Here is a 27,149-nt window from a genome sequence, read left to right on the forward strand (position 1 = left end):
CTTTCTCTGGTTGCTGCGAGCGGGGGCTACTCTTCGTTGCGGTGCGTGGGCTCCTCACTGCGGTGGCTTCTCTTGTTGCGGAGCATGGGCTCCAGGTGCGCGGGCTCAGTAGTTGTGGCCCATGGGCTCAGTAGTTGTGGCTTGCGGGCTCTAGAGCGTAGGCTCAGTAGTTGTGGTGCACGGGCTTAGTTGCTCCGTGGCATGTGGGATCTTCCCGGACCAGGGCTCGAACCCGTGCCCCCTGCATTGGCGCACGGATTCCTAACCACTGCGCCACCAAGGAAGCCCCGGAGAACAGCTATTGGTCTCGTATCTCAGGCAGGGGCCTCCCAACTGGCCTCATTCTTTCACATTCCGTCCTTCCTTCCCTCCAGTATCTCTAGTCCACCCTCTATATCCACACAGCAGGTCCCCTGGTTAAAAGCCTCCAGGGCTTTCCACTGTTTATAAGCCCAAACTCCTTAGCCTGATATGGCCTGAGTCTCCCTCTCCATCTCCCTTTCTCCAGGCCACGCCCTAGGTCTGTGGCTTTCTGAGCTGTTTGCCATTTGCTGAAAATGACATGGCTTTGTTTTGTTTTGATTTTTTGGCCGCGCCATGCGGCATCTTAGTTCCCCCACCAGGGATTAAACCCGTGCCCCTGTGGTGGAAGCGCAGAGTCTTAACCACGGGACCACCAGGGAAGTCCCGACATGGTTTTCTATGTCTGAGAATCTTTGTAATTTTCACTGTGATTTCTTCTTTGTCCTGTGAATGGTTAGAAGTGTGCTGCATGATTTCTAAACTTTGGGAAATTTCTAGAGACCTATTATTGATTTCGAATTTAATTCCACTTTGTGAGAGAACACACCCTAAGTGAATTCAATCCTCTGCTATGTGTTGAGACACACTTGGTGGCCCGGCATGTGATCTATGTAGGTAAATACCCTATATGCACCTGAAAAGAACATGTGTTCTACAGTTTGGGGGCGCGTGTTTTACATCTGTTGGTTAGATCGTTTGTTAGTTGTAGTCAAATTCTCTATTACCTTAATTATTTTTCATCTGCTTGTTCTCTGATTGTGGAGTTTTTTATTTTTCCTTTTAGCTCTTCAACATTTGCTTTCTAAATAGATATCATGTTGGTTCTGTTTCTCCTCTGGAGAACCCTGACCAATACAGGGTCTGGACTGAGTAGAAAGACGCTTCTGCTCATTTTGCAAAGAATGTGTTTTTTTGCAGTTTGAAGTGAGACTTCTCTTGCTCAGTTCCAGGAGTTTTTTGTTTTGTTTTGTTTTTTTAATGTTTCTCTATAAAAACAGGCTGATCCTTGAGGCTCCAAACCTGCTGGACATTTCCTGCAAAAACAAAGACAGCTCTGCTCAGTGCAAGGTGACATTTCCATATTCAACCCAATTTTAGTTTTCAAGTTATAAAAAAAAAAAATCCTGTTGTTAACTGGACTGCAGGTTCAGCATGAATTATGGAAATATAATCTCCTCTCTTCTAAAAACTAGAAGAGAAAGCACAGGTTCAGCTTTGGCACGAAGAATTGTCCGAGAATGAGCAGAGAAGACAAAGAGTGGTGTGTTTAGAATGGCTCAGCCTTGTCCCCGGGGAATGAATTATTTGGAAGACAAGGTCAGTCTTTGCAACAAAGGAGAACATTTTAGGCAATGATTCAGAACTGTTGCTTCCATGTTGCACTACTCCGACATGAACTTTGGAAAAATATGAGACTTCTCCCTGTTCTCGTTCCCTGAACAGGCCCAAGCAAGCTGAGACTGAATGATCTTTAGTTCTAAAAATAATACTGACTTGGATCTCTAAGCTGATTCTCTCCATAGGACATCAGAAACCATGCTGGGGGCGAGGGCAAAATACTGGGCAGACAGAGCTGAGCGCGCTGGGAGTGACCCTTCCCAGCTTCAGCAAGGGCAGTGGTAGAGAGCAGCTGCCCTGCCGACCGCTGGAAAGTCTGAAATGGAATCCAGCATAGAGTCTCAGTAGGACAGAACCTCTTCTGTCATGGGGTTTTCAGGAACTCTTGGTGGAGGCATTTCAGGGTATCACCAATACCCATACCTCGTTGAAGACTCTGATTCAAGGTGAGACCACAGTGCCTCCTAGTACCTTCTAGAGTCTGCCAAACAGGAGACGTCTCCTCGCCCGTATCTCCAGATTTACAGCAGCACTGGCAAGGTGGGCTCACAGGGAAAGATATGGAAGGAAGAAAAAGGCCACGGGGAGTCGGGGCTGAGAAGATAGAAGGTTAAACATTAAGGAGACAGGTTACAACAAATCATGGACCAAAATAATTCAGAAAGTTGTAAGGTTCCTGGCTCAAGTGTCCTAAGTGTGTAGGTTCAAGGGGATCCAGGCTCTCTAATAGCTAAAACCCCCACATGATACAAATATCCAAAAATAGCTCTCGTCCATCCATAAACGGGAACATTATGTGGTCACTTAATGCCCCAGCTACACCAACTCACTGTCAACAGTGAGACGCTGCAGCGTGTGTAGATGAGTGTTATCTCGGGAGCCAGGCTCTCGGAGCCCACTCTGAACAGCTGTGTGATCCCAAGCAAACAATTATGTCTTCCTTTGCCTCAGTTTTCTCCCCTGTAAAGTGGGGATAATAATAATTAGTGAGTTAATACATGTCAAACGGAACAAGGTCAGGCACGTATGAGCTATTAGGTGAAGGGAGATGGGAAATGTTTATACATATTTATTAGGTCAGAGGCAACCAGGAAAACAAACCACGTTCTTTCTTTCTTTCTTTTTTTTTTGGCCGCGCCTAGCAGCTTGTGGGATCTTAGTTTCCTGACCAAGCATTGAACCCGCGCCCTCGGCAGCGAAAGCGCAGAGGCCTAACCACTGGACCGCCAGGGAATTCCCAACACATTCATTATTTTCACAAAGAATTTAATATAGAGAATTGGTTAAATGGGTATTGCAGGATAGAAGCGGCAGAAAGCCGACACTGGGAGACCACAGCAAGCAGCTACCCCACCCCCATGAATGGGGAACCAAGAGGACAGGTTGGGATTATGGGATCCTAGAAGCCTGGAGGAGGGGTCCCACGGAGCTGGGACTCGGATCTCCGGCGAGGAGGCACTGCCCAGCTGGTGCGGTACCCCTGAGAGGCACAGAGGCTGGTTCTGGGAGCGCAGGGACACTGGAGCCTGGAACCAGATGTCACCATTGCCAGCGTGGTGCTCGGGTGACCAAGGAACAGACAGGAAGCAGCGGCCTTTTCTCCCCTTCCAGCCGTGCGGGCCCCACTAGCGCCCCTGGCGGCAGAGGCTGGAAGGGAGCGGCCGCATAGGAGAAACGGGGTTCGCAGCGTCCCAGCAGCATCACGGAGCTGCGTGTGGTCCCCACTCGAAGCACTGCCCCTCCTCTCCTTCCCCACAGCCTCAGGACAGCGGATTGGAGGAGGAAGAGGGTGGGGTGCTCAAGGCCAGATGTTTAGAGGCAAGCCTGAATGACAGTGTGGCCACAAGAGGGAGAAAGCAGGGCAGGCTGGCATGTGGGTTTTAGCATTGGAGAAGGGGTGGTGGTCCGGCCGCGGCCACGAGAGCCGGGGCTGAGGTCAGACGCGGATGAAGATCATTCTAGGTCGGAGAGAGATTATGGCAGGCGTCCAACTCCCAGGACCTAATGTTTACGCGTTCTCAGAACTTGGAGCCAAGAAGATTGTGAGCGGGGAACAGAGACGTCAGGAGTGGGCGACAGCAGAGGGGGTGTTCAGAGTGGTGAGCCCAGTAGCAGAGGGTCAGAACAGGGAGGGGTTTGCAGGAGGAAGAGAGGTGTTCTGGAGGCCACCTGAGGAGCTGGTAGGACTACACCAGTGGGGGGGCAGGAGGCAGGGCTCTGTCGCCCATGAGGGGGAAGCTCTGGAGTCAGACAGACCTGGACTCAGTCCTGTTCTGCTGCTTCACCTGGGGGAGTCCGTCAACCTGTACCTGCGTTTCTTCATCTGTGGAACGGTGATCACAATAATACCTGCCTCGGGGTGGTGGTGAGGACTAAATGAAATGCATGTGTGACAAGGTGGAGGGAGGTGCCTGGCAGGATCTTTCCTGCTTTCCAAGAATTGCCAGAACCTACTGCCAAGAATAAAATGCACCCCACATTCTAAGTTCAGAGAACTACCAGCCGGGGGCTAGCTGGGAGATGCCATGCAGCACTGACTCTTTAAATCCTGTGTGTAATCCAGCATTTGGCTGGCCTTTGTCTGGTTCCTGGGAGGTCACCTCTAAATCCTTGGAATTTCCTGAGTGATAGGAGTGTCAATAATTCATGGTGGGCCCCTCCAACTGTATCTGATAGTTTAGGATAAACCATATGATGTTAGCTCAACCTCTGGGGAAGGAAGGGGAGCTGGAGATTGAGTTCAATCAATGGTCAGTGAATTAATCAATTGTGCCTACACAATGAAACCCCAATAAAAACTCTAGACGCCCAAGCTCGGTGAGCTTCCTTGGTTGGCAGTGCTCTGCCAACAGGGTAACGTGTCCCTGAGGACGCCAGAAGCTTCAAGTTTGGTACCACCCCGCCCCCCCCTCCCCCGACCTCACCCTAGGTGTCTCTCCCTGTGGCTGGTTCAGATTTGCCTTCTTTTGCTATCATTAAACTGTAATAGCAAGTACAGCGCTTTCCTGAGTTCTGAGTCATTCTAGTGAATTATTGAACCTGAGGGGGTAGTGGGAACCCCCGAATTTGTAGCCAGCTGGTCAAAAGTGAGTGTGGCCAGGGGACCCCCAAACTTGCTGCTGGTGTCTGAGGGAGGACAGTCTTGTGGAGGACGGTGGTCTTAACCTGTGAAGTTTGGCCCAACTATGGGTAGTTGGTGTCATGGCGTCCTGCCTCAAGAAAAAGGGAGAGAGGAAGGGTGAGAGGCTGCTTCTTCATGAAGGCTTGACTGGCTTTTCTTGAAACCAGGTGGGAGTGAGGGGGGTTGGGGACACAGTGGAGTCACTGTAAAGTGTGTGGGACAGTAGAGAGGAACATCTTGTCTCCCACTTGGCTGTCCACTTGGCCGTGGGCTGGTGGATCTGCCCTGGGGCTCCTGAAGTTTGGACAGTGCCCAGAGGAGCTGGCATGGTGAGCAGTCAGCCAGGAGGCAAAGGACTGGATCCACCCATCCCCTCAGAAAATGGATGCAACCCCACAGCCCCAGAGTCGGATCCAGAGTATGGATGGAATTGCAGATTCTGGGATTTGGGATTGGGGAACCTCCTCAGGGCAATAAATATGGCATGAGGCCACCTCCAAAGGTCAGCAAGAATGTGTAACCAGGGGAGCCCCTTGGGAGAGAGTCTCTGCTGGCAGGCCTGTGGGGTGCCCACTTGTCCACACCAAGTCTAAGGAGCACTGGTTCTCGACCAGGGCAAGGTTGCTCCCAGGGGACATTGGCAATGACTGGAGACATTTTTGGTTGCACAACTTGGGAAGTACTACTGGCATCTAGTGGGCGGAGGCCAGGGATATTGCTAAACAATGCACAGGACAAGTCCCCACAACAGAGGATAATCCAGCCCCCAGTGTCAATAGTGCTGAGGATGAGAAACCCTGCTCTAGAGAATGAGTTGGGTCAGCAGTAAAGACCCAGGGCACAGGACAGCCGCATCACCGCCCCCAACTAGTCACCACAGGAAACACATCTGTTTTCCATTTCTCTCCCCTCTGCCTCAACCTCATGAAGTAAGCACAGAGGAGTGGGCAGCTTGTGAGAGATAGGCCTCGTCCCTGCTTCAGTGCTGGAGCCTGTGCTTGAGATAAGTTTGACTTTCTTTCTTTCTTTTTTTTTTTTTTTTTTTTGGCCATGCCCACGGCTTGTGAGACCAGGTAATCAAACCCGGGGCCCCTGTAGTGAAAGTGCTGGGTCCTAACCACTGGACCGCCAGGGAATTCCCAAGTTTGAGTTCCTAAATGGACAAGTCTTAAACTCCCAAGTGGGGCTGCCTTAATAACAACAAAAAAAGTGACTGGAACAGTGGAATCAGATTGAGGTGCCTTAATGGGGAGTCTTTCACCCAGTGACAAAGGGGGTTTGGACAGAGCACAGCTGGCGGTAGTTACTGGAAACAAACAAACAATCAACCTTTTCTTAATGGGCACTTCAACAAGACAAGTCTTCCTAATGAAACGGGCTAAGTACATGCATTGCTCAGCCCAGTGTCTGGCACAAAATAAGAGCGTGATGAATGTTAGCACTTGTATTAAGAAGGAAGTGGAAAATCAGCAGCTTCTGGGGGTAGAGAGAAGGCTTAAGGATGAACGCCGCCGTCAGGCAGGGTAGCTGGTTTCAGTTAAAGCAAGGAGACCCAACGAAGCTGGGGCGTTGATCAACACGGCGCTGGGGTTCCTGAAAATATATTTGAAGGAATCTTGTTCTTAAGCTACAAACTAGTTTCCTTAAGGGTGAAGCAGTTCCCTAAATTTGTCCCAATTCTCAGTTCCTGAGGTAAGTAACTGAGAGTCCCTAAATATGGCCTCCATCAATCCCTCCTCCCCGACCAAGGGGGAAGGACCCTGGTTCCATTCCCTGGAATCTGGGCTGGCCTTAGTGACTTGCTTGAGCTGTAGAATGTGGCACAAGTGATGGCCTGGGACCTGCAAAACCAGGGCATGAGAAGCCACACAGCTTCCGCTGGGTGTCTTGGAATGACGCTCTTGAGACATTCCCTCTGGGAACCTAGCTGCCATGTCACATGGAGAGTCCACACAGGCGCTCTGGCCGACAGCCCCAGCTGAACCAGCTGACAGCCTGCCTCAGTGGTCCCACGGGAGGGACCCATCTCAGATGTTCAGCCCATTGACATTGTAATCACATGAGTCCCCAAGTGAGAACCACCCGGCTGAACCCAATCAACCCACAACGGACCCAATAAATTATTGCTTCAAGCCACTACATCTTAGGGTGATTTCTCACTCGGAAACAGATAATTGGAACACTTCCCTAGGGAGTCAAGTGCTTGAAAGGTTTCTGAGGAAACATATGGTGCTTTCTTGGATGAAAAATTAATTGTCTTTCTAGTGATTGTCCAAGAAGGGTTTGCACAAGTGGGATATCCGAGCTGGTGGAAAGATACAGGTCAAACACCATGCCAAGCCCAAGTTCTAGCCTAGGCACAGTACCAACTCACAAGCTGGGTAACCCTTGACATGAAAGCATTCCAGCTCCCCCCCACCCCATCCTCCCCCACCTGCCCATTTCTTCCTCCTGTCACTCCTTTCCCATTCTTCCGTAAATTTTAAACCACTATTCCAAACAACCACCATAGAAACACAGTCAGGATCTTAGAAATCTGACCTATATCATGAAGGTACAGTGTGATGAGGTGGTGGGAGCAGGAACTTCCAAGGCTGACCCCCAGTGTGAGAGTCCTCATGGTGGGAAGGTAACTTCATCTTCCTTTCGGGGAAAGTAGAATCCCCCCGGTAATTAAATACCAATTCGATATTAAGAAAGAGCATTTTCAAAATTGTATTACTGTTCAACAGGGAAATAAGATTTAATTGAGTTTTTTTTAATTCACAAGAGCATCTGCTTTGACGTACCTAGCGGGAGTGAGTGTAATAACTGCAGAGCCTCCCCTCCCCCCATTTTCCTGAAGCCTGGGTGGCAGCCAGCTTTGTCACTATTCCCACATTCCCAAGCCAGTGTCTGGGAGGATGTGGGGAGAGGCTGTAATAGTATGTGTCATTTCTGTACTATGCCTGACTCATTTCCAGACGTGCAATAGTCAGTGGGACGATGACAATTCATGATGCTCCTGAATAAGAAAGTTTTTCGTGGCAGTTACAGAATCTCTGGGAGGCCTTTGAGTTTGCCTGCCTGCTTGGAAAACAGGCTTCAGATCCTCCTTTTATGCTAAGTCAGTAGTTCCCACATTTGTCTGCATATTTATTTATTTATCTATTTTTAATTTTTAAATTTTTTGGCCTTGCTGCACAGCATGTGGGATCCTAGTTCCCCGACCAGGGATCAAACCTGCGTTCCCTGCATTGGAAGCACAGAGTCTTAACTGCTGGACTGCCAGGGAAGTCCTGTCTGCATATTAGAATCACTTCAGAGCTTTGAAAAACTCTGAAGCTCGGGCCACACTCCAGACCAGTTAAATCATAATCTCTGGGGGTGGGACCCAGGTATCTGTAGTACTGAAGCTCCACCAGGGGGTTCTGATGTGCTGACTAGTTTGGGAGCTGAGGTGCCAAATGACCCAGAAAGGAGATGGGTCCATCAGCAGATCCCGTGGCTATTGCCAGCTACCTCCTGCTTTCCTTTAGGAATATCCCGAGGCCAAACCCGCTTAGAGCCCTCAGCCCTTACCACTCCTGAGCCATTTGGAAGAGCCTTCACAAATAAAAAAGGCTGGATTCAAAATTTTTCCATCTCTAATGTATTTTCACTTTGTTTAAATTTTAAGTATTTTTTCCCAAATATAAAAATACACTGCATGAGTGGTTATCTTGTGCGGGGCGGCGAATGGCTGGGAGGGAGCACCAGGGGTTTCTAGGATGTGCTCTTTTATTAATGCAGGTGTATTGGTGCATAAATTCAGTTTATGATCTGTGTGCTTTCCTGTATAAATTTATACTTCAATAAAAACTCCACACAGCAAAGTGCTTCAGTTATACATACACACACACACAAACACACACACACACACATACACATTCTTAAAAAAAAACAAACCTCACACATATTGCATAACTATGGGGGGAAATACAGAGAAATGAAAATAACAGTGACCAAAGATCGGCATTTAGGGCCTCCACAAGGTGACACTACTTTTGAGACAAGATAAGTCCCTCCAAATAATGCCACCAAAGCACTGGCGGCCACCCCTCACCCCTGAAAGAAGAGGGAAGGACCTCTGAATGGTTCCATGAGGCTGACATTACTGGACTCCGAATAATTTAGTGACAAGGAGAAAGATTCTCTCTTTGATCTAATCGGGCTCATCTGAGCCCTCTTCTGACTAGGTCTCCAACCCTGGGCTTCTGTGTCCTGTTTTGCAGAATCCAGTTCTAGCAAGAATCCTGCTAAGTCAGTTTAGCCAGAATCCCCCATCCTCCATGTCTGGTCACCTTCAATATCTGTTGAGGTTCCCCATCCTCCACCACCCTGGGGTGATGTCTGAGCCCCCTGGCCTGCCTTCAGCAAGTTCAGGTGGGTTGGTTTAGCAAAAATCTCCCCTTTCCCCTGATGTTTCCTCTTAGTAATCTTCCATCCACTGACCCCAATCTGCTCCCTGGCTATATATTCCCACCACCTTTCCTTATATTCACAGTTGAGCCCAATCTCTACTCCCTCCCCAACCGCTGCAAGACCCCAGGTAGTGGTCCCTGCCCCCCATCAAGATGGTCCTGAAGAAAGTCCTCCTTACCCTTCTTTAACAAATGCCTGGAATAAATATTTAACACCACCCAAATCAGAATTTCAACTGCATCCTTAGAAATGGACTTTTTGTGCATCACAAAAGAATGATCCTGAAAGGGTCATGGCTGGTTCAAGTCCCTCATTTAAAAAAATAAAATAAAATTTGGGAATTCCCTGGAGGTCCAATGGTTAGGACTCTGCACTTTTATTGCCGAGGGCACAGGTTCAATTCCTGGTCAGGGAACTAAGATCCCACAAGCCAAGGCATGGCCAAAAAAAAAAAAAAAACAGTAAAAAAATAAATAAATAAATAAAATAGTTGTACATTAAAAAAAAATTCGGATGAATGCACATAACATAAAATAAACAAGTCAGTGGCATTTAGCACATTCACAATGTTGTGCAACCATGACCTCTAACTAGTTCCAAAACAAAACCAATAATAAAACTATCACCCTAAAATAAAATCACCCAAGATAAAACCCATATCCATTAAGCAGTGTCTCCCCATACCCCTGGCAACCACCAATCTGCTTTCTGTCTTTATGGATTTACCTATTCTGGACGTTTCATTTAAATGGAATCACACAATATGTGGCCTTTTGTATATGGCTTCTGTCACTTCTTTCACATAATGTTCATGTGGTTCATGCACACGGTAGCATAGATCAGGACTTCATGCCTTTTTACGGCCAGATACTATTCCTGAGTATGGATATGCCACATTTCTTTTACCCATTCATCTGCTGATGGACACTTGGATTGTTTCTACATTTCCGTTATTGTGAATAGAGCTGCTATGAACATTCGTGTACAAGTTTTTGTGTGGACACATGTTCTCAGTTCTCTTGGGTAAGTACCCAGGAGTGAAATTGCTGGGTCATGCGGTAACTCTATGTTTAACTTTTTGAGGAACCTTGCGTCCCTCCTTTTTTTGGGGGGGGGGGCCCGCCACATGGCATGCGGAATCTTAGTTCCCCAACCAGGGATAGAACCCGCAACCCCTGCAGTGAAAGCTCGGAGTCTTAACCACTGGATTGCCAGGGAAGTCCCAAGTCTCTCCTTTCTAAAAGATATTTTTCAGGAATTCCCTGATGGTTCAGTGCTTAGGACTCCACGCTTTCACTGCCGAGGGCTCGGGATCCCACAAGCCATGTGGCTCAGCCAAAAAAAAAAAAAAAAGATATTTTTCTTGGGGGTAGACAGGAGGTTCAGTTAGGAATTTGGAATTAACAGATACACACCACTACATATAAAATAGAAAAACAAGGACCTACTGTATAGCACAGGGAACTATATTCAATATCTTGTAATAACCTATAATGGAAAAGAATCTGAAAAAAGAATATATGTATATGTATAACTGAATCACTTTGCTATACACCTGAAACTGATCCAACATTGTAAATCAACTATACTTCAATAAAAAAAAAATTTTAAGATATTTTTCTCAAGGGCTGGTGGGTACCCCAGATTTGTTTTCCACATCTCTTAGGACCATTTCTTCATGGGCGACCTGCTAGTCTTTGTTAAGTACACACAATATCCAAGTCCTGGTTTAGAATTAGAATTAGGCTTCTGCTATTCCACTCAGGGTCCTCAGCATTTCAGAAATGCCTGAGACCTCAGAGACCTGGCCTTCAGGGTCCTGGGGTTTGCTTGTCTCCGGGCCGCCACTCAGCCTCTCCCCAGCCTGTGTGGCTCCTGCACCACTAATGGCTGCAAATCGGGATAAGAGAGCCACCCCTGAGGACTCAACACACCTCTCCCCTTAGGATAACACTTACCCCTGCCAAGAGATGAAGGCGGCAGATCCGATTCCACGCTAATCATATTTTGCAGTTAGATCCTTAAGTGCTCAAAGCTCTCAGTCTGAGAACCAAGTGGTCACAGATACTTGTCACATGGCAACTGGAACCTCAGCTTAAAATGATAGGATCCTTGTGCTTGTTTGCAAATACCAAGTTCTGATGCTATGGATTTTTCTAGGTCATGCCGAGTCAGGAAGATGGATGTGTCCTTCTAACTGCATCAGAGCCGTCAGTCTGTCCCTCCCTCCCGGGACCCATCAGCCTGCTGCGTGGAGCCAGGAGGAGGTGGGGTGTTGGACTGTGTCCTTCCTGGGCTCTGCATCACTGTAGCAGCCACGTGGCACCCAGATGGGGCTCCCTCCCCTGGATCCGCCAGAGGGATGCAGTTGGGAGAGCAGCCCACAAGCATTTCTCTCGAGGACTTCTGTGTACAGAACCGCACCGACTGCAGCTCTAGGAAGGAGACAGCAAGAGAAAAGAAAGGATATGTTCTTCAGCCCCCACCTATAAGCTCCTCACCGCTCAGGAGTGTTCTCCAAGCCCATTCCATCTTTTGTTTGTTTTTTAAAAAAAATTTCACTCCTTAGTCTGTAAGCTTTGACAGGTAATCACTAGGTTCCCCATTCTGTTTTGAAACAGGGAGTTTCAGAGGAGGCTGCTAGGATCATCTGATGGTGCCTTGAAGGAGAAATGACATCTCAACTCATTTTCAAGATGCTGGTCACGTTGCTGTGGTCAGCGCTTTCGGGCAATGAGCAAAAAGAACAACGAGCCGCTTTTGGAAATGGTTCTCCTGTCGGATCAGCACAGCATCACTCCCTTGGCTGCACAAAGCCTTGGGGGCACACGTGTGGAATGAGGTTACGGTGTCCCTTGCCCTGGGCCCCTCTCCTCGACCCCTGTCCAGCCCATCCTGTATACTCATTACTTAAACTACCAAGGTTGTGTCTGGAAAGAATCGAAGGGTTTGACCTTCAGGAGGCCAGCCTCCAGGAAAGGGGAATTTCTATTCTCAGGATGTGGGTAATGAGCATCGGGCAGGCAAGCCCACTCCAGGCTCCCTCTCTTTGCAGCTTGGCAAAGAAGCGCGCTGGCCCCTCTTCTGCCTCCAACAAATTGGCTTCTGCGGAGGAGGCCTGAGTGGCTGCACCGTTTGGATAAAAGACGAGAGAGGGACGCATCCCCAGGTGGCCACCAGGGGCCAGCAGGGCGCCTCGAAAGGGCGTTCCCAAGGCACAGTGAGCATCTCCGGAGGGGGTGAGCTAGGACTTCACCTTTGCTCGGAGGAAAGGATCCATCCGCAGGTACCAGGAAACCACCCTAGACCATTAGCGCAAACGCACTGTGTCCAGCCCGCTGTCTGTTTGCTTTGGGAACAACCCAAGGACATAGCTTAGCTTCAGAGAGATGTGAAAGTGGAAAACATTGCACAACAAAAAGCCCCCGGAAAACTGTGACACACCCATCCCCTCGGCCTGGACGCCAGGCTACTACCAGATAAAAGCGGCTCAGCTCTCCTGCTGCCCCACCGACCAACCGTAGAGGGGCCGGGTCCCTCTTCCCGCTTCCCAGAAGTTCTCCTTTTGGGAATCACCCAAAGCACCCAAAGCAGTTTAACACATGGCTGATGGCTTCTCTTCCCTTAAATGAGAAGGTTCACCAGTTACACAGTGTCTCCGAACCAGTATAAGCCAGTATAAATAAGTGATTACAAAGCACAGTTGGGTGGGGTGAGGACTGGCCGTGGCCTCAGAAGGGGATCATCTCTCCCCTCACAAGTATCCAGGATGGGGGATTGGGCGCTGGAGACCAGGCCAGAGCCCATGCTGGGCCCAGACCAGAGCTGATGTCAGCGGGAGCCTGTGGAAGGTTCCTAGCCACGGTTCTCCACGTGGCTGGCCTGGTCCAGCCTTACCACAGAGGACAGAAGTAGCTGGACTGTCAGGTCACATGACAGGAGCTGAGCAGACCGCACATTTTGTGTAATACCCACCAGGCTGCGCCCTGTGGTAAGCCCTTCCTGCCAGGCTGGAAATGGATGGGCTGGTCTGCTCCCCACCCCTTCCTCAGGTGAAAAGTCGTTTGCACACCTATAATTACTATATTTAGTGAAGATGTCAATTTCTCTCTCTTGGGTAATTTTTTTTTTCCCTCCTGGGTAATTAAAATAAAATGGAAACCAGCTTTCTTTGCAGGGGCCTCTGCCAGATGAGTCAAGACCAAAAAGTCTACAGAATCAGGTGTCGATGACCTTAGCAAGAGTATTTTCGGTCCCACCACGACAAATGCTTATTTGGGGGAAACTAAGTTCCTGGTTTGTGTTCAGTTGGTAGCACTGGGGAGGTGAGGAATGCTAGAACGAAGGTTCTGTAGCCAAGTAAGGACACGGTTCCCAGACTTTTCCTACCCAACTGTGGTTAGCAAAATAACAGCCCCCCAAAGACGGCTGCGTCATAATCCTTGGGACCCATGAATATGTTACCTTTTATGGCAAAAGGGATTTTGCAGATGCTATTAAGTTAAGGCTCTTGAATGAGGAGAGTATCCTAGTTTAGCCAGGTGGGGCCAATGTCATCACAGACAGGAGACCCTGCAAGAGGGAGGGAGAAAGGTCAAAGTCAGAGATGTGACAGCAGAAGCAAAAGTCAGACAGAGACCTGAAGATGCTATACTGCCACCTTTGGAGGTGAAGGAAGGGGTCCTGAACCAAGGAATGCAGGTCTCTAGAAGCTAGAACAGGAAGACAGCACAGCCCTGTCAATCCGTTTTAAACTTCTGACCTTCAGTACTGCAGGATAATAAATTGGTACAGCAATAGGAACCCAGTACACTAACACAAAACTCAGCTTTGTTCTTCCGAGGACTGGGGAATAAACGCATCTGCTCAGGATGCCAGAGATGCCATAAGCCAAGTTGTGAGGTAAGATCTGAAAGCCAAGGTAGCCGGGGCAGTGTGCAAGCCTGGGCAAAGCCACCCGGCAGCCAGCGCAGATATAAACGATTCCTCCCAACAGCGGAGGCGGGCAGGTCCAGCTCCCAGACACCTTTCCTGCGACACCCACACGAGCGTGCACTGTCGTCCTCTTTGGGGACACCTAGTATTGTTAGATTTTTTAGTTTAAAATGGATACCTCCATTCACACTAGAGTCCTAATAACTTATTGGTTTTCCCTCCCAGAGTAATTTGCTTTCGAAAAAGAACATGCCCAACAGAAGAGAATGCAGAGCCTAAAAGAACAAATCTCAGCCAGATCTTTCACAAGGGAAGAGGGCCATGTGACGAGGAAGGCAGAGTCTGGGTGATGCATGTACAGGTCAAGGAACACCAAAGTTTGCCAGCCAGCCACCAGAAGCTAGGAGAGCAGCCTGGAACAGACCCCCCCCTCACAGCCCTCAAAAGGAACCGACCCTACCAACATCTTAATCTTGGATTTCTTGAGAACAGTGACGCAGTAAATTTCTGTTAAGCCACCCAGTTTGTGGTACCTTGTTATGATGATCCCAGGAAACTAATACAAATGCCTTCAGATGCCGGGCAAGCAGCTGAAATGAATGAAGTGGGTGAGGCTCGCAGGCTTCCATGGGGAGGGCTGTGCCCGCGAATTTCCCTGAAAGGGATGTGTCCCTCTCAGCAGGCCTGCAGGTGAGGGTGTGTGGCAGGCAGAGCCCAGAGGCCCAGAAGAGACTTTGGTTCCCAGCCCTGGCGAGGACACCCGTGAGGAGAAGTAGGCCACGCAAGAGGTAGAGTTGGGCTCACTCCACCACACCCAGAGTGGCTGAACCAACGCAGAGACAGAAACTCGGAACATTCCCTGCAAGCAGCCAAGAATCTTGTGTGACCAGTCTGCTCTCCTGGATGTCCATGTGGACATCCACGTGGCATGCTCTTCCACGCCCAGCCAGCCACCCTCAATGCCTGGCACGGTCACCAGGAGCTCAGAATGGAAAACCACGTCTGGGGCTGTCCCAGAACACAAGTCTTAAAAACAGTTTGCAGGACATCGCTGCAAACTGCGGTCCAGTGGTTAAGACTCCACGCTTCCAATGCAGGGGACAGGGGTTCGATCCCTGGTCGGGGGACTAAGATCCCACATGCCGTGCGGTGCGGCTAAAACAACTACAACCAAAACCAACCAAACAAAAAAAAACAACAACTACACAGTTTGCAGGGCTGGATACCTCCCTTCCCCTGCCCTTGCAGCCTCCGAGGCAGAAAGGACTTGAGGTCAAGGGAGGCCTCGAGGTCCTCCAGTTCAACTTGGGAGCTGAAAACCTCAGGAATAGGTGAGATGGCAGGAAGCCTCTCCTAATAAAAGCAAGTCATTTGCCATCTGGCGGCCTTGGCTCCAAGTTTCCAGAGAGCCGGGCCAGGCGCAGTGAATGCCTGCTTTCTTTCTTTGAAGAAGAAAAAAAAGGGGGTTCTCAGGTGTGTCCACCTGGGAAGGCTGCCCTCAGGGAGGAAGGAGGGTGGCTGGGGGAGATGGAAAGGCAGTCTCTTTCACCTGGGAGACAGGTGTTACCTGTGGGTTGGCGATCAGCACAGATCAAGCCTGACTCCAGCGGCCCGTGGCCACAGCAGCTAGTTGCTTAATCAGAACCTGGATAATGAAGCCTGGAGAGGGCTTCGGGTTGCTTCCTCTTTCCCAGGGAGACCGAGCAGCTGGGTTACGGGGGCAGCTCTGTGGCAAGCAACCCACCCGGCCGACAGATACTCAGATATCAGCTAGAAGCCTGGGGTCAGCTGGGCCTCTCAGCCTGGGGTTTGGGACCTGTGTTTGCTTCTCAGCTCTGTCGGGAACTGGTTCAGTGGCTTAGCCTAGACCCTTCACCTCTCAGGGTTTCAGTTCCCCGTCATCAAAAGGGGCAAAGCATCTTGCTCTTGCTCAATCCTGTCTCTTGGGCCAGGGATGCTGATGAGTGTTTCTGGAGATGAAATAAAGCTCTTTAGAGAGGGGCTGGAGGGTGGTGTGGGCCTGGAGGGAGGCAGCCTGGAGGGGGGAGGTGACGGACAAGAATGAGGAGGGCAGAGCAGGGACCGTGGGGGTGGGGGCGGGGGCGAGGCCGCTGGGAGGACAGAGGAGCCATTGTGCGGACTGGAACCGGGGCCAGAGGGCTCGGCCCTTCACCTCCCTCCCACTGGGCCCCCGGAGGCCGGATAATGAACCCAGCAGGCTGCTCCGCCTCCCTCGTCGCTTGGTTTCCAGTCAACCTCGCCCCCGTCCGGCCCCACGACCCCAGGGGCTCCAGCCCGGGGTGCTGGGAGGCGGAGGGACCCAGGGGCAGGTGGGCTTTCTCCCTCCGGACTCGTGCACAGCCAGGTCTTCCTTTCCCGAGGGCCTCAGTTTCCCACCAGACTCCAAGGTTTAAGGCAGCGGCTTTTCAGGACTGATGGAAGTGCACTCCCGAGCGGGGGAGAAGGGGGAGGCTGCCCTGGCGGTCTTCGCAGCACCCTCCCTCCAAGACTGAGATCTCGGGGAGCACCCCGCCCGCGCCCCACGTCTTCTAGGCGCCAAAGCCCTGACTTTGACCGGAGTCCTGGCAGGAGGAGAAGGCAGGCGAAGGGGGAGGAGAGGGATCGAGCCCCGGCTCCCGCAAGGAGCCCCCTCCTCCCGCAGGTGCTTGAGTCCCCGCGTCGCGTGACCGCGGCACTGCGGCTGCAGCGCCGCGCTCCCCTCCTGGCGCCGGATTCCTGGGAGTTGCGGGTGGGGGCCTGTAGGTTCAAGATCAGACCTCGGCGGACACCCGCCGCGGCCCTGCGAGAGGGTGATGCCGCCCCGCCCCCGCTTCCTCTCCCGGTTCCTAGTTTCGCAGTTTCTCGACCCGTGAAAGCGTCGCTGAGTCACCTTCCCGGAACACGCTCTGGACGCTCAGGACCCAGCCAGGGCTGCCCGGGGGCCACGCAGGGCGGAGGTGGCCACCACCCGGACGCGTGCCAGGCCAACGCGTCCCAGCCTGCGCCTCCCCTCTACGTGGGGACACTTGGGCCCCGCCCTCCCCCACCCCAGGTGTTGGGAAACGGGGCCGGGCCGCCTGGGTCCTCTGTAAGAGGAGATGCGGCGGAGGCGCGCCCGAGTTACCGGGGCCGCAGAGACCTGCCTCTTCTCGACTTAAGAGACGATGGGAAGAGAGAGGTGTGAGCGGGTTTCGGTGGGGGCAGGTGTGGGCGCGTGAGCACTTTGCAGCCTGGGCCTGTACCACCTCAGCCTCCTACAGCGGTTTGTTTTTTCCTAACTTTGGCCCTACCTGGTCAGGTCGCCAAGTCCGCCTTGGTAACTTCCTCCTCTGGGTCGCCGCAAACAACCCCCCAGGGAGTTTACTCGAGTTGGTCGCGGACAAGTTCAGGTCAGACACTTACCTGCCGGTGATATGTTTATCACACAAGCACCGATACACGAGTCCCGGGTCCGTTTGCATCTTCCCGCTGAGCCAGTGGGGGCGGCGGAGGACACGCCCCCGATGCTTGGCTGCCCAATGCGGATGGGGACCCCTAGGCCTGTTTACACCGCCAAGCTCCTCTCAGGTGCGTGAGGGGCGTGGGCCTGAATCGCCCGCTGCGGAGCAGCTTCTCTGGCCCAGGCGAGCCTCGATGTTGTCCTCTGCGAAAAGGATCCAACTTTTGAGGTTCTTGACAAGGCTCCCTCCTCTGGACCGCATCCCCCCGCGCCGGTCGCCCGCCCTCCCCGGGACGGCTCGCCTGGCTGCCTCAGGCTCGGTGGCTGCGCCGCAGAGCTGCTTGGTCGGGAGGCTAAAAATAACTCTCTCGGGGAGAACTGGAGCGGCTGGAGAGACGCCCCGGCACGGAGCGGGGGGCACCCGGCGGGGTCTGAGCCTCGAAATCCGGGTGGGATGGGGCGGGGCGCGCGAAGCGGGCGCTGCTTGCCCGGAGCCCTGAGCCACGCGCGCCCGGAGTCCCACCCGGGGGCCGCTCCGACCTTGGGCGCCGAGGCGAAATCGCGTGGGGCCCGCGCCTCGGCCTGCGCTGCGCGTTCACCCTCGCGCGCCCGGGACGCTGCGCTCGCGACGCGCCGCTCGTGGCCGGGCCTGGGGCTCCGCGCCTCGCCAACGGCCTCCACCTCTCCTGCCGGGCCGCGGCGCCGCCTTCCGCCGGTCGCCTACTCCCAGCGTCCCGGGACCCAGCCAAAGGGCTGCGCGTGGCCGAGCCGTGGGCGCTGACCGTGCGGGGGTCGGCGAGGTGAGGCCGGGGACAGGCGGGCTCCAGCTGTGCCGGGCGCGGGTTCCTCCCCCGCAAACGCGGGGAGCGCGGGGCGTGGCCAGGCCGGGCGGCGAGGCACAGGTCCCTCCCCGAAGTTGAGACAAAAGTTTGAGGCCGGAGACAGCGAGGCCGTGCAGTCAGCGTTTGCCCGGCGCTCCAGTTGTCCCTCAGATGCGAGGCTGAGCCCGGGACGAGCCGCGTTCAGCCCTAGGCCACTGTGGGGAACGGAGGTGGCGCTTCCCCAGCAAAGCGGACCGACTGGGTAGGGCTGGCCGCCCGCCCTGTCCTCTCGCCGTGCGTGGCTCCTGGGCGGTCGGGGGAAACTGCCGTGCACCGCATGGCCTCCGCGCCCACTCGGCTCCGGCCGAGGGAGGCGGCGGCTGGCGGCCGGGCTCGGGCTCAGCTCTTGCGCGACTCCGGCGCTGCTCCCACGAGCGCTGCGCGCGGCGCCGCAGAGCCTGTTCCTAGAGGCGCGCGCGGCGACTCCGGCCGCTCCGGAGCTCAGGGTAGAGGACACGGCGACCCCGCTGTTTCGGGGCGGGGATCGCTCGCCCCGAACTTCGCGCCCTGCGATGTCCACTCACGTTCTGGGATTTTCACGCAACTGGACTCCCCTCCCCCTGGCAGCGCCCAGGGGGTGAGGACCTGATCCCCCAGAGACAGCCACGGGGCTCTGACTCATCGTCGGGCCGGAACCCGAGGCCCCAGGAAAGAAAGCCCCTCAGGAGGAGACCCTTTGCCTCTGGGGGTGGGAGCTCAGTTCTAGGACGGGAGCGCCCTTGGTGGCACTGGACCTCGGCTCTCTGGACCTCTCGGAAAACTAGGCGATGCCGGAGGCGCGTGGTCCCAGGACCTAGCAGGGCGCCCCCCCACCTCAGGGGGCCGCTGCGGACTCCACCAGCGCTGTCTCCTCTCTCTCAGATCCGGCAACCGCAGGGAATGACGCGGGTGCCCCTACAGCCCCGGCTCCGGGCGGGGAGGGCGAGACCCACAGCCGGCACCAAGACGCCCGCCTGGGCAGCACCGATAAGGAGCTGAAGGCAGGAGCCGCCGCCGCGGACAGCGCCCCGACAGCGCCGGGGACCCCCTGGCAGCGAGGGCCTCGGGTCGCGGTTATGGATGCAGGTTTGTGGGGGCCTGGCGGGGAAGGCCTGTAGGGGGTTCCCTTCTCTCCCTCGCGAGGAAGGTTGGCCCGAGTCAGCTGAACAAAAGAGAGGCTGTGGACGCCCGAGAGAAGCACTTTTCCCGACGAGACCAGAAGCGGGCCGAGCCTGAGGCAACCAAGCTGGCCGGGTGAGGAGCGCGGTCCCGCCGCTGGAGCTCCCCACTGGAGGCCGCTGCCTCTGGCCAGACTCTGTTGGATCAGTTACCCGTGGGTTTCAGGCACCGCGTTCCCACCCCAGTGCCCTTGCTGTGGTCGTCAGCCCCCTAGTGGCCGGTTCGGGTTTGTCTTTACAGCGGGCGGCTCCCGGAACCCGCTCCCAAGGCCCTGCCGAGTGCTGGTGCTGTTAAATCCGCGCGGGGGCAAGGGCAAAGCCCTGCAGCTCTTCCGGAGCCACGTGCAGCCCCTGCTGGCCCAGGCCGATGTCTCCTTCACGCTGACGCTCACTGGTGAGTGTCTCCCCGCGGGGGTGCAGGGAGCATCCCCAGCCAGGGACCCACCCCCACCCCCCACCCCCACCCCCCACCCCAGCCCCCGCCGTGATAGCCGCGCTGCTCTCTCCGCAGAGCGGCGGAACCACGCCCGGGAGCTGGTGCGGGCGGAGGACCTGAGACGCTGGGACGCGCTGGTGGTCATGTCTGGAGACGGGTTGATGCATGAGGTGAGGCCCGCACCGGGAGGCTGGGCCTGGGTCGTGGGGGTGGGGTGCTTCCCAGGCTGAGGCCGCCTGTGCTCCAACAGGTGGTGAACGGGCTCATGGAGCGGCCTGACTGGGAGACCGCCATCCAGAAGCCCCTGTGCAGCCTCCCAGCCGGCTCTGGCAATGCACTGGCCGCTTCTGTGAACCATTATGCCGGGTGAGAGCCCAGGGCCAGAGTGGGCCTCAGTTTCCCCTCAGTGCCGCCCTACTGCCAGGCTTTCTTTCATAAGTTACCACGCGCAGGGGTAACTTCCATGCCCTCTTCTCTGGAGCCTCGGCCCCTCCGTTCTGGGGCCCTCTCCGTGACTCCAGCTGCTGCCTCCACCTGCTCCATCTGTCACGCCTGCCAACTCCCTAGGGACTCAGTGTCACTTCGCCCGCCCCAACTCCCCAGGAGGAGGAAGGGGCGGACGTGTGAGGGCTCCTGCCCTCCCCATCTGACTTCTCCCCCTGCAGCTACGAGCAGGTGACTAATGAAGACCTCCTGACCAACTGCACACGGCTGCTGTGCCGCCGGCTGCTGGAGCCCATGGATCTGCTGTCCCTGCAAACGGCCTCCGGGCAGCGCCTCTTCTCCGTGCTCAGCCTGGCTTGGGGTTTCATCGCTGACGTGGATCTGGAGAGTGAGAAGTTTCGGCGCCTGGGTGAGATGCGCTTCACTCTGGGCACCTTCCTGCGTCTGGCGGCCCTGCGCACCTACCAGGGCTCCCTGGCCTACCTCCCTGTAGAAACGGTGGTCTCCAAGATGCCCCCCTGCCCCGCTCGGGACCAGCAGGCCCAGCAGGGCCCTGTGGACGCCCACCTGGTGCCCCTGGAGGAGGCAGTGCCCTCTCACTGGACGGTGGTGCCGGAGCAGGACTTCGTGCTGGTGCTGGCACTGCTGCACTCACACCTGGGCAGCGAGATGTTTGCTGCACCCATGGGCCGCTGTGCGGCCGGCGCTATGCATCTGTTCTACGTGCGGGCAGGTGTGTCGCGGGCCACACTGCTGCGCCTCTTCCTGGCCATGGAGAAAGGCAGGCACATGGCGTGTGACTGTCCCCACTTGGTGTATGTGCCCGTGGTTGCTTTCCGCCTGGAACCCAAGGACAGGAAGGGTGTGTTTGCTGTGGATGGGGAACTGATGATCAGCGAGGCTGTGCAGGGCCAGGTGCACCCAAACTACTTCTGGATGGTCAGTGGCTGCAGGGAGTCCCCACCCTCCCTGGAGCCACAGGCCTCACCCAGCCAGAGGCCACCTCCAGCGGAGCACTTATGACTCCGCGGGCCTTGCCGTGCCTTCGTCTGTCTACTTGGTTTCCTCTGAGCTTAGGCCCCTGCCCCCCCCCACCCCGAGACTGGAGGGACTGTCCACAGCTCACATGGCGGGTCGGGAGGAGGAGGAAGGCTCCTGGAGAAGGCTGGGAAGGACGGTTCTGCCCACCAAAGGCCAGGATGAGGTGCTGGGCTAGGAGCGTGGAAGCCACCATGTTTTGTTTTGGGAGCCCCACCTCTTGAATCAAATCCAAATAAAGCAACATTCCCAGCCTACTGGTCTTATCCTAGGGGTTGGGGAGAGTGGGGTCTTGCTTCTTCCAGGGCTCTAGAATTTAACATGATGCCCAATGGTCCCTCCTGGATGGGGCAATGCACGGTACTGGCCCCTGGGAAGTCATTTTGGTGGTGGGCACGGGATCAGAGCTGGTCCCGGCTGCTTTTGTAGGGGTGGGGCCCTGCCCCAGTGATGATTATGCCACACCTGGCCTGGAGCCAACTGCCTGTTCGCACAAGCGGGAAGACTGAGGCTCAAAGCGAGTGTGTCTTACCTAGGGCCACACGGCCAGCGAGTCTCAGCAGAAAGAGAAAATGTCTCTCTCCGAGTTAGGCGCCCTGGGGAAACCTGGCAAGGAGCAACGGAAGTCAAAATGGCAGGCAGCTGTCCCCTTTTACGAGGAGTCCGTCATCCCTCCAGGGAGGAATCTAGGTCTCCCTCAGCCTCCCCTGCCCTCCTCCAGCCCGTCCTTGTGGGGGAGTGGTGGGCAGGGTTAAAAGGAAGCAGCAGCGAGGGGCAGATGCCATCCGCTCAAAGTGGGGAACCCTTGGCTTCAAGCCCAGGCCAGGTGCTGCCAAGTCAGCTCCCCCAGCATCTGGAAGGAGCTGAACCGGTGCAACTGGTCAGTCACGGGCCCCTGGGGACCGCAGCTACTGCTGACGCACTGCTGAAAGGTGGCTCTTGAGGAACAGGACACGGGCCCTGCTCGGAGGCGAGAGCACCGACCCACTGAACTTCTAGACCCTCGTCTCCCGGCCCCTGTGAGTCCCCTGACAGGAGACGCGGAGACGCAGAAGCAGGCTGGGAGGAGAAGGTGCCGCTGCCTCGAGCCTCCCCAGCAACAGGGATCTTTCCTTCCCCGGGGGAGGGTGTGTGAGGTGCCCCCGAGGGGAAGAAAGGCGACAGAGCCAGACGGATGGCAGAGGCAGATTTAATGGTGCCACCTTGTCTTTTTTGTACATTGTAATGAGCCAAACAAAAAAAAAAATGCAAGTAAAAAAAAAGTTTAATCACACAGCACTTTATACAGGTATCTTAAGCAGGAGGCATTCACATCTCCACATGAACAACGCACCGGGAAGCACAGCCCCAGCAGTCACTCCGGGTGATCCTCAAACAAGACACCGACTCCGGCCCCGCCCTTCCCCACGCTGCTGCGCGGCTGCGGCAGCTCAGGTGTCAGGTGCGGAGCCAGCGTAAGGCGGACAAGACGCATCATGCTTTGGCTTCTTATTTTGTCTTTTCTTTTCTAGTAAGAGTTAATATCTTTGCTTTTGAGATTTATTTTCTTTCAATCTTAAATATTACATACATACACCAAAATTACATAGCTGCAATGTGCTCAACAGCTTCCTATTCAACTGGAGCTTCACATTATCAAACGCTTAGAAAACTTGTAAACCTCTGGGCCCGTCTCTGCGAGGGAGAAGCCTGCCGGCCGCCTCTCTCCCGCATTGAGCCTGCAGCTTGTAAGTGAAGGGCTGACAGGCCTCGCTCTCATCCTCCGGGAGAGAGGGCTGGCTCGCTGTGTTCAGGGAGCTACATGCCGCCTCCCAGCGTTAGCATTTGATAGTGGGAGGGGCACAGTCTACAGGGGAGGCCCTCGCACTTGCCCTAGCCTTGTCTGTGCTGCTGCCTCCTGGGGCCCTGGGATGGGGCTGAGCGGGGGGAGCAGATGGGCAAGGCCCTGAAGCCAGAGCTGCCATCCCCCAGCCCCATGGGACAGCAAGAGCAAGGCACCTACAGCCGTTTCTTTCCCTGCAGCTCCCTGGTCCTGACTCCATGTCAGCGTGTGAGGGCCACCACCTCTCCTGGGGGTCACCCTGAACCCAGCCTGGTCCCAACCTCTCTTAGAGAGCGAGTTCAACAGGCCCGAAGGCTCTCCTGTGTAAATGGGCCAGAGCAGAGCCAGGAGTCTGTGACGGCAGCTGCAACTCCCAAGGGAGAGTGTTGGTGCTGGGAGATGAGGGAGGAGGCGGTTGGTGGCGGCAGCAGGAGGGCCTGGGACACTATGAAGCTACAGTGGAACTGAAGAGGACAAAGGGGACCGGGGAACCGCTGGAGCAACCCACACTTCATGCAAGGCACGTCCACTCGTCCCACGGGTCCGGTCCCGCGGGTCCGCACACACCTGGGCCCCGAGTTCTCCCGCGTCAGCCCCCACGAAAGGCCCACCTCCGACCTGAGGTGGAGATGGCGAGGGAGGAAGTGCTGGGACACCCTGCCTAGGGTGACAAGTGGAAAATCAGCAACAGGGCTCAGATTTTCCTTGCCACGGGGACCCACTTGCTGGAAGATTGCTTGGGAATAGAAATGGCAGCATCTCAAGAAACTTCCTGCACTTCAGCATCAAACTCACCTTGGGAAGAAGAGGGCAATGGGCGGGGCTTGCACTGGGGACAGAGGAGGAAAGGGAAGAGGGGAGGTTCCAGGGGAGGGAGTGAGCAGGCAGCAGCTGGCCTCTCCGCGCGGCGACGCTCCTTCCTCCAGGGCTGGCTGACTACTTGTCCTCCACGCTCTCGCGCATGCCCGCCTCCATCAGAGCGGCCCGGAACTGCGTCAGGACCCCCCGGATGCTCTTGATGAAACCCTTAGAAAGCGGGAAGAGGGGGAAGCCGATGTCAGGGTAGCCACTCTTCTCAGGTAAGAAGCTCCGGTAGCTCTTTCTCCGCTTCTTTGGTTTGACACTGGGTGGCCCTGAGGCGTCAGGCGCTGCCTCCGAAGTCTGGTCTGTGCGGTCCCTGCTGGCTGAGGCCGGGCCCTGCGCGCCACCCTCCGAGTCTGAGCCCTGGGAGGCCTCTCCAGGGGCCAGCCCTCCGTCCTCAGGTTCTTCTCGGCCGTAGTCTGAGAGCTCGGCCACAGCTGGCGGCTCTGGCGAGCTACTGTCCTTGGGAAGCCCGTTGGGCAGCGCTTGGGCCCCCTCCAGCAGGGTGTGGGTTTCCAGCCAGGACTCAATGCGGTTCACCAGCCGCCAGCCGCCAGTACTGAAGTGCTGCCGGATCTCCTGCTCGAAGACCTCGGGCGGCCGCCGCACCAGCTGGGTCATGGACTGCACCACGCGGATGAGCGCCATCTCGTTGTAGCAGCGACTGTTCTCATAGCCCTCCTGCAGGCCGCGGTCGCTGTCAAAGCCGGCTTCGTTGTAGTACGGTTCATTCACCAGGATTAGACCTGCGGGAGGAGAAGCCCATCAGGCCCGCCCGACCTCAACCCCCAGGAGGAGGCCAGAGCTACAGACAGGAGGTGGGGGATGCAAAAGCCAGAGTCACTGTGCCCTCCGGCAGCCCTGTCACCACCCCGGCCCCGCCCACCGTACCTTGGATGGAGATGAGCACCTGGAGAAGGCTGGATTTGCTCGTCCACCTCTCTGTCCCCTAAAACACACACACAGTGCGATCGATCAACTCTGTCCCAGACACCTGCCCAGACTGGCCTCCCCCAATCCTGACCAGGTGCCGGCACCGTACCCACCTTTCCAATCCAGGTGCCCAGGAGGCTGACGCACACCTTCCCATTGTCATACAGGTTGGGGTTCAGACGGCCACTGCACTGGGAGAGGTAGCAGAAGTGGGGGGGCACGGCTGGGTAGATGTTGGGGAGCTGGATGTCAAACAGGTAGAGGCCGTCCTCGTAGGGGGTGCGAGTGGGGCCCCTGATTAGGGCCGAGAAGAGGTCCTAGAGGAGGAGGGAGGGAGGGAAGGCTGAGGTTGGCGGCGGGCTTCCACACGGGGCACCTGGATGTGATCCTTTCCAGGGCGCTGTGCGGCTCCAGCAGGAGCGGGAGGAGCCCCCTGGGACTCCAGACACTGCCAGCAACAGAGAACCTAAACGCAAACACCTCTGTGCAGACCTGCTTGCCATCTTTTAACTCCTGGCACAAAAAGAATTTTCCTACCAGGTTTTTTCCTTATAAATCATTACTTGTAAGTTGCGTTCCTCAAAACAGCCCCCCACCCCCCGTGAAGCAAGCAACGATTACAACCCATCAGAAGACGAAAGAACATTCCAGGATGGCAAGGCTGCACTTGCTTTTAGGGAACTAGAAGGATGAGAGGAATTGAAGTCGGGGAAAATGCTGGGAGACCACTAGAAACTCAGGCTGTAAGTCATCAAGGAGACTCTCCACAGACACCGGAGATCCACACTGACTGTCGGGGTGGGGGGGGGACACCATCGCCAGGGCAACGTGCCGGGTGAGCAACGAGCTGAGAGCCGGCTAGGGCCAAGGACTAGCTGGGGTGACGGAATCCTCTCGTGCACTTGGGACTGGAGCCACGCTGTGGGCCTCAAGATAACACACGACTTCCCTTTCCCTCTGAGTGAGATTTGGGTAGAAAGCGAACAAAAGAGTTCTTCCGTCAGCAGAGCTGAGACAGGTTGGAATTTTCAAAAGGAATTTTACTAAAACCCAAGGAAAACTAAAAGCATCATCAAGAACCTCGAGCAGCCCTGACCATGCACGCGCTCCTGGCCCTGCCCTGGGGTTTCTGACCGCCTGCAGGCCCATTTCAACAGTGCCTCTCTTTGTGGTCCCTTTCCTTTCGCCCCTTCCTCCAGGCCTGGGCTGGAGCTGAGGCCTCACTCGGACCCAAATTCAGTGTCTCACATGGTGCCTGGGCACACAGCAAGGCCCAGTGAAGGTCTGCTGAACAAATAAGGTGGCAGATGGACCACGCTCGCTCATTCCTGGAACAAACAAGGAAGCGCTCACACGCCTCCACCAGCATGACTCAAAACACGGGGCCCAGGTCACAAACAGAAGTGGCAAATGGAGTGTGACGTGGCCACGGGAGGCTATACTGTCCTGTAGCTAAAAAGCAATGACCTACATCAGTGTGAATCAACATGGGTAGGTCTCAAAAATTACCCTGTTGACTGAAAAACAACAAGTTATAGATGATGTGTATGATGATGTGCTATTCGTGTAGAACAAATCCTACAAGATAGTCTGGTTTATGGTGATGCACGAACATGTAAACATATAAGAAGATCATCTGGAAGGAGACCCATGAAACTCCTACTAAGGTCATGGCCGCTGGGGGCAGGGTGAGGATTGGTCAAAAGCAACTATGACTTTTTCTAAAACGTTCTAATTTTTCAAAAAACGAGAGAAGAGTCAGGTAATCATTATAATCTTAAACTAACTTTTAAAAGGACGACCATCTGGTCTGGACACACGCATGGGACTTCTGCCAGCCGTGTGGCTCCCCTGGCGGAGCCTGCCCTGCCCTCTCAGGAGTCCCTCAGGCCTGCAGGTCCAGGGGCCGAGGCTGCAGCCTCTCGGGCACCAGGCGCCCGCACAGCACAGCCGCACCCGCACCAGGTGGTCCCTAGGCCCCTGAGAGGCGCCTCCGCG

At 55.0% G+C, this 27,149-nt stretch overlaps 2 protein-coding genes, 1 long non-coding RNA gene and 1 other non-coding gene across 10 annotated transcripts in view; 2 read left to right on the plus strand and 2 right to left on the minus strand.

Annotated features, from left to right (window-relative positions):
* Positions 1-1,183: 1,183 nt before the first annotated feature.
* LOC118887199 lies at positions 1,184-18,379 on the minus strand. 4 transcript variants are annotated; one of them, XR_005017914.1, is made up of 5 exons: positions 18,120-18,379; positions 17,543-17,783; positions 11,164-11,640; positions 2,113-2,235; positions 1,184-1,337 (listed from the first exon to the last, which is right to left on the minus strand). It is a non-coding gene; the product is annotated as an uncharacterized LOC118887199 (long non-coding RNA). The 4 variants fall into 4 exon arrangements; XR_005017916.1 differs by lacking the exon at positions 18,120-18,379 and adding an exon at positions 13,670-13,777 and having other exon boundaries at positions 17,543-17,808; XR_005017913.1 differs by lacking the exon at positions 18,120-18,379 and having other exon boundaries at positions 17,543-17,808.
* TRNAK-UUU lies at positions 9,548-9,620 on the plus strand. The gene has a single exon. It is a non-coding gene; the product is annotated as a tRNA-Lys (tRNA).
* A 6-nt stretch (positions 18,380-18,385) lies between the features above and the next one.
* SPHK1 (sphingosine kinase 1) lies at positions 18,386-21,789 on the plus strand. Of its 2 annotated transcripts, none has more exons than XM_036837838.1 (6): positions 18,386-18,662; positions 19,322-19,525; positions 19,859-20,011; positions 20,129-20,223; positions 20,304-20,419; positions 20,719-21,789. In XM_036837838.1, the coding sequence occupies exons 2-6, from the start codon at positions 19,516-19,518 to the stop codon at positions 21,518-21,520; spliced, it is 1,176 nt and encodes a 391-aa protein (XP_036693733.1). In that variant the 5' UTR covers positions 18,386-18,662; positions 19,322-19,515; the 3' UTR covers positions 21,521-21,789. The 2 variants fall into 2 exon arrangements, with proteins under 2 accessions (XP_036693733.1, XP_036693732.1); XM_036837837.1 differs by lacking the exon at positions 18,386-18,662 and adding an exon at positions 18,702-18,906.
* Positions 21,790-22,708: 919 nt separating this feature from the next.
* Positions 22,709-27,149, minus strand: part of UBE2O (ubiquitin conjugating enzyme E2 O) — a 56,514-nt gene continuing 52,073 nt past the window's right edge. For 2 of the 3 annotated variants that reach the window (XM_036837835.1, XM_036837834.1), the window contains exons 16-18: positions 25,265-25,468; positions 25,110-25,167; positions 22,709-24,964 (exon numbers count right to left, since the gene is read on the minus strand). In XM_036837835.1, the coding sequence (XP_036693730.1) occupies positions 24,294-24,964; positions 25,110-25,167; positions 25,265-25,468 (933 nt within the window). In that variant the 3' untranslated portion in view covers positions 22,709-24,293. The remainder of the gene's footprint in view (positions 24,965-25,109; positions 25,168-25,264; positions 25,469-27,149) is intronic. The other variant, XM_036837836.1, reaches the window with a different exon arrangement.

This window comes from Balaenoptera musculus, chromosome 20, assembly GCF_009873245.2.
Source record: "Balaenoptera musculus isolate JJ_BM4_2016_0621 chromosome 20, mBalMus1.pri.v3, whole genome shotgun sequence".
Lineage (NCBI taxonomy): Eukaryota > Metazoa > Chordata > Mammalia > Artiodactyla > Balaenopteridae > Balaenoptera > Balaenoptera musculus.

Coding starts and splice junctions, on each gene's coding strand:
- SPHK1 (XM_036837837.1), top strand. CDS start 18,738: ATGGCCTCCGCGCCCACTCGGCTCCGGCCGAGGGAGGCGGCGGCTGGC. Junction 20,012..20,128: donor CTTCACGCTGACGCTCACTG/GTGAGTGTCTCC, acceptor CTCTCTCCGCAG/AGCGGCGGAACCACGCCCGG. Junction 20,224..20,303: donor GAGACGGGTTGATGCATGAG/GTGAGGCCCGCA, acceptor GTGCTCCAACAG/GTGGTGAACGGGCTCATGGA.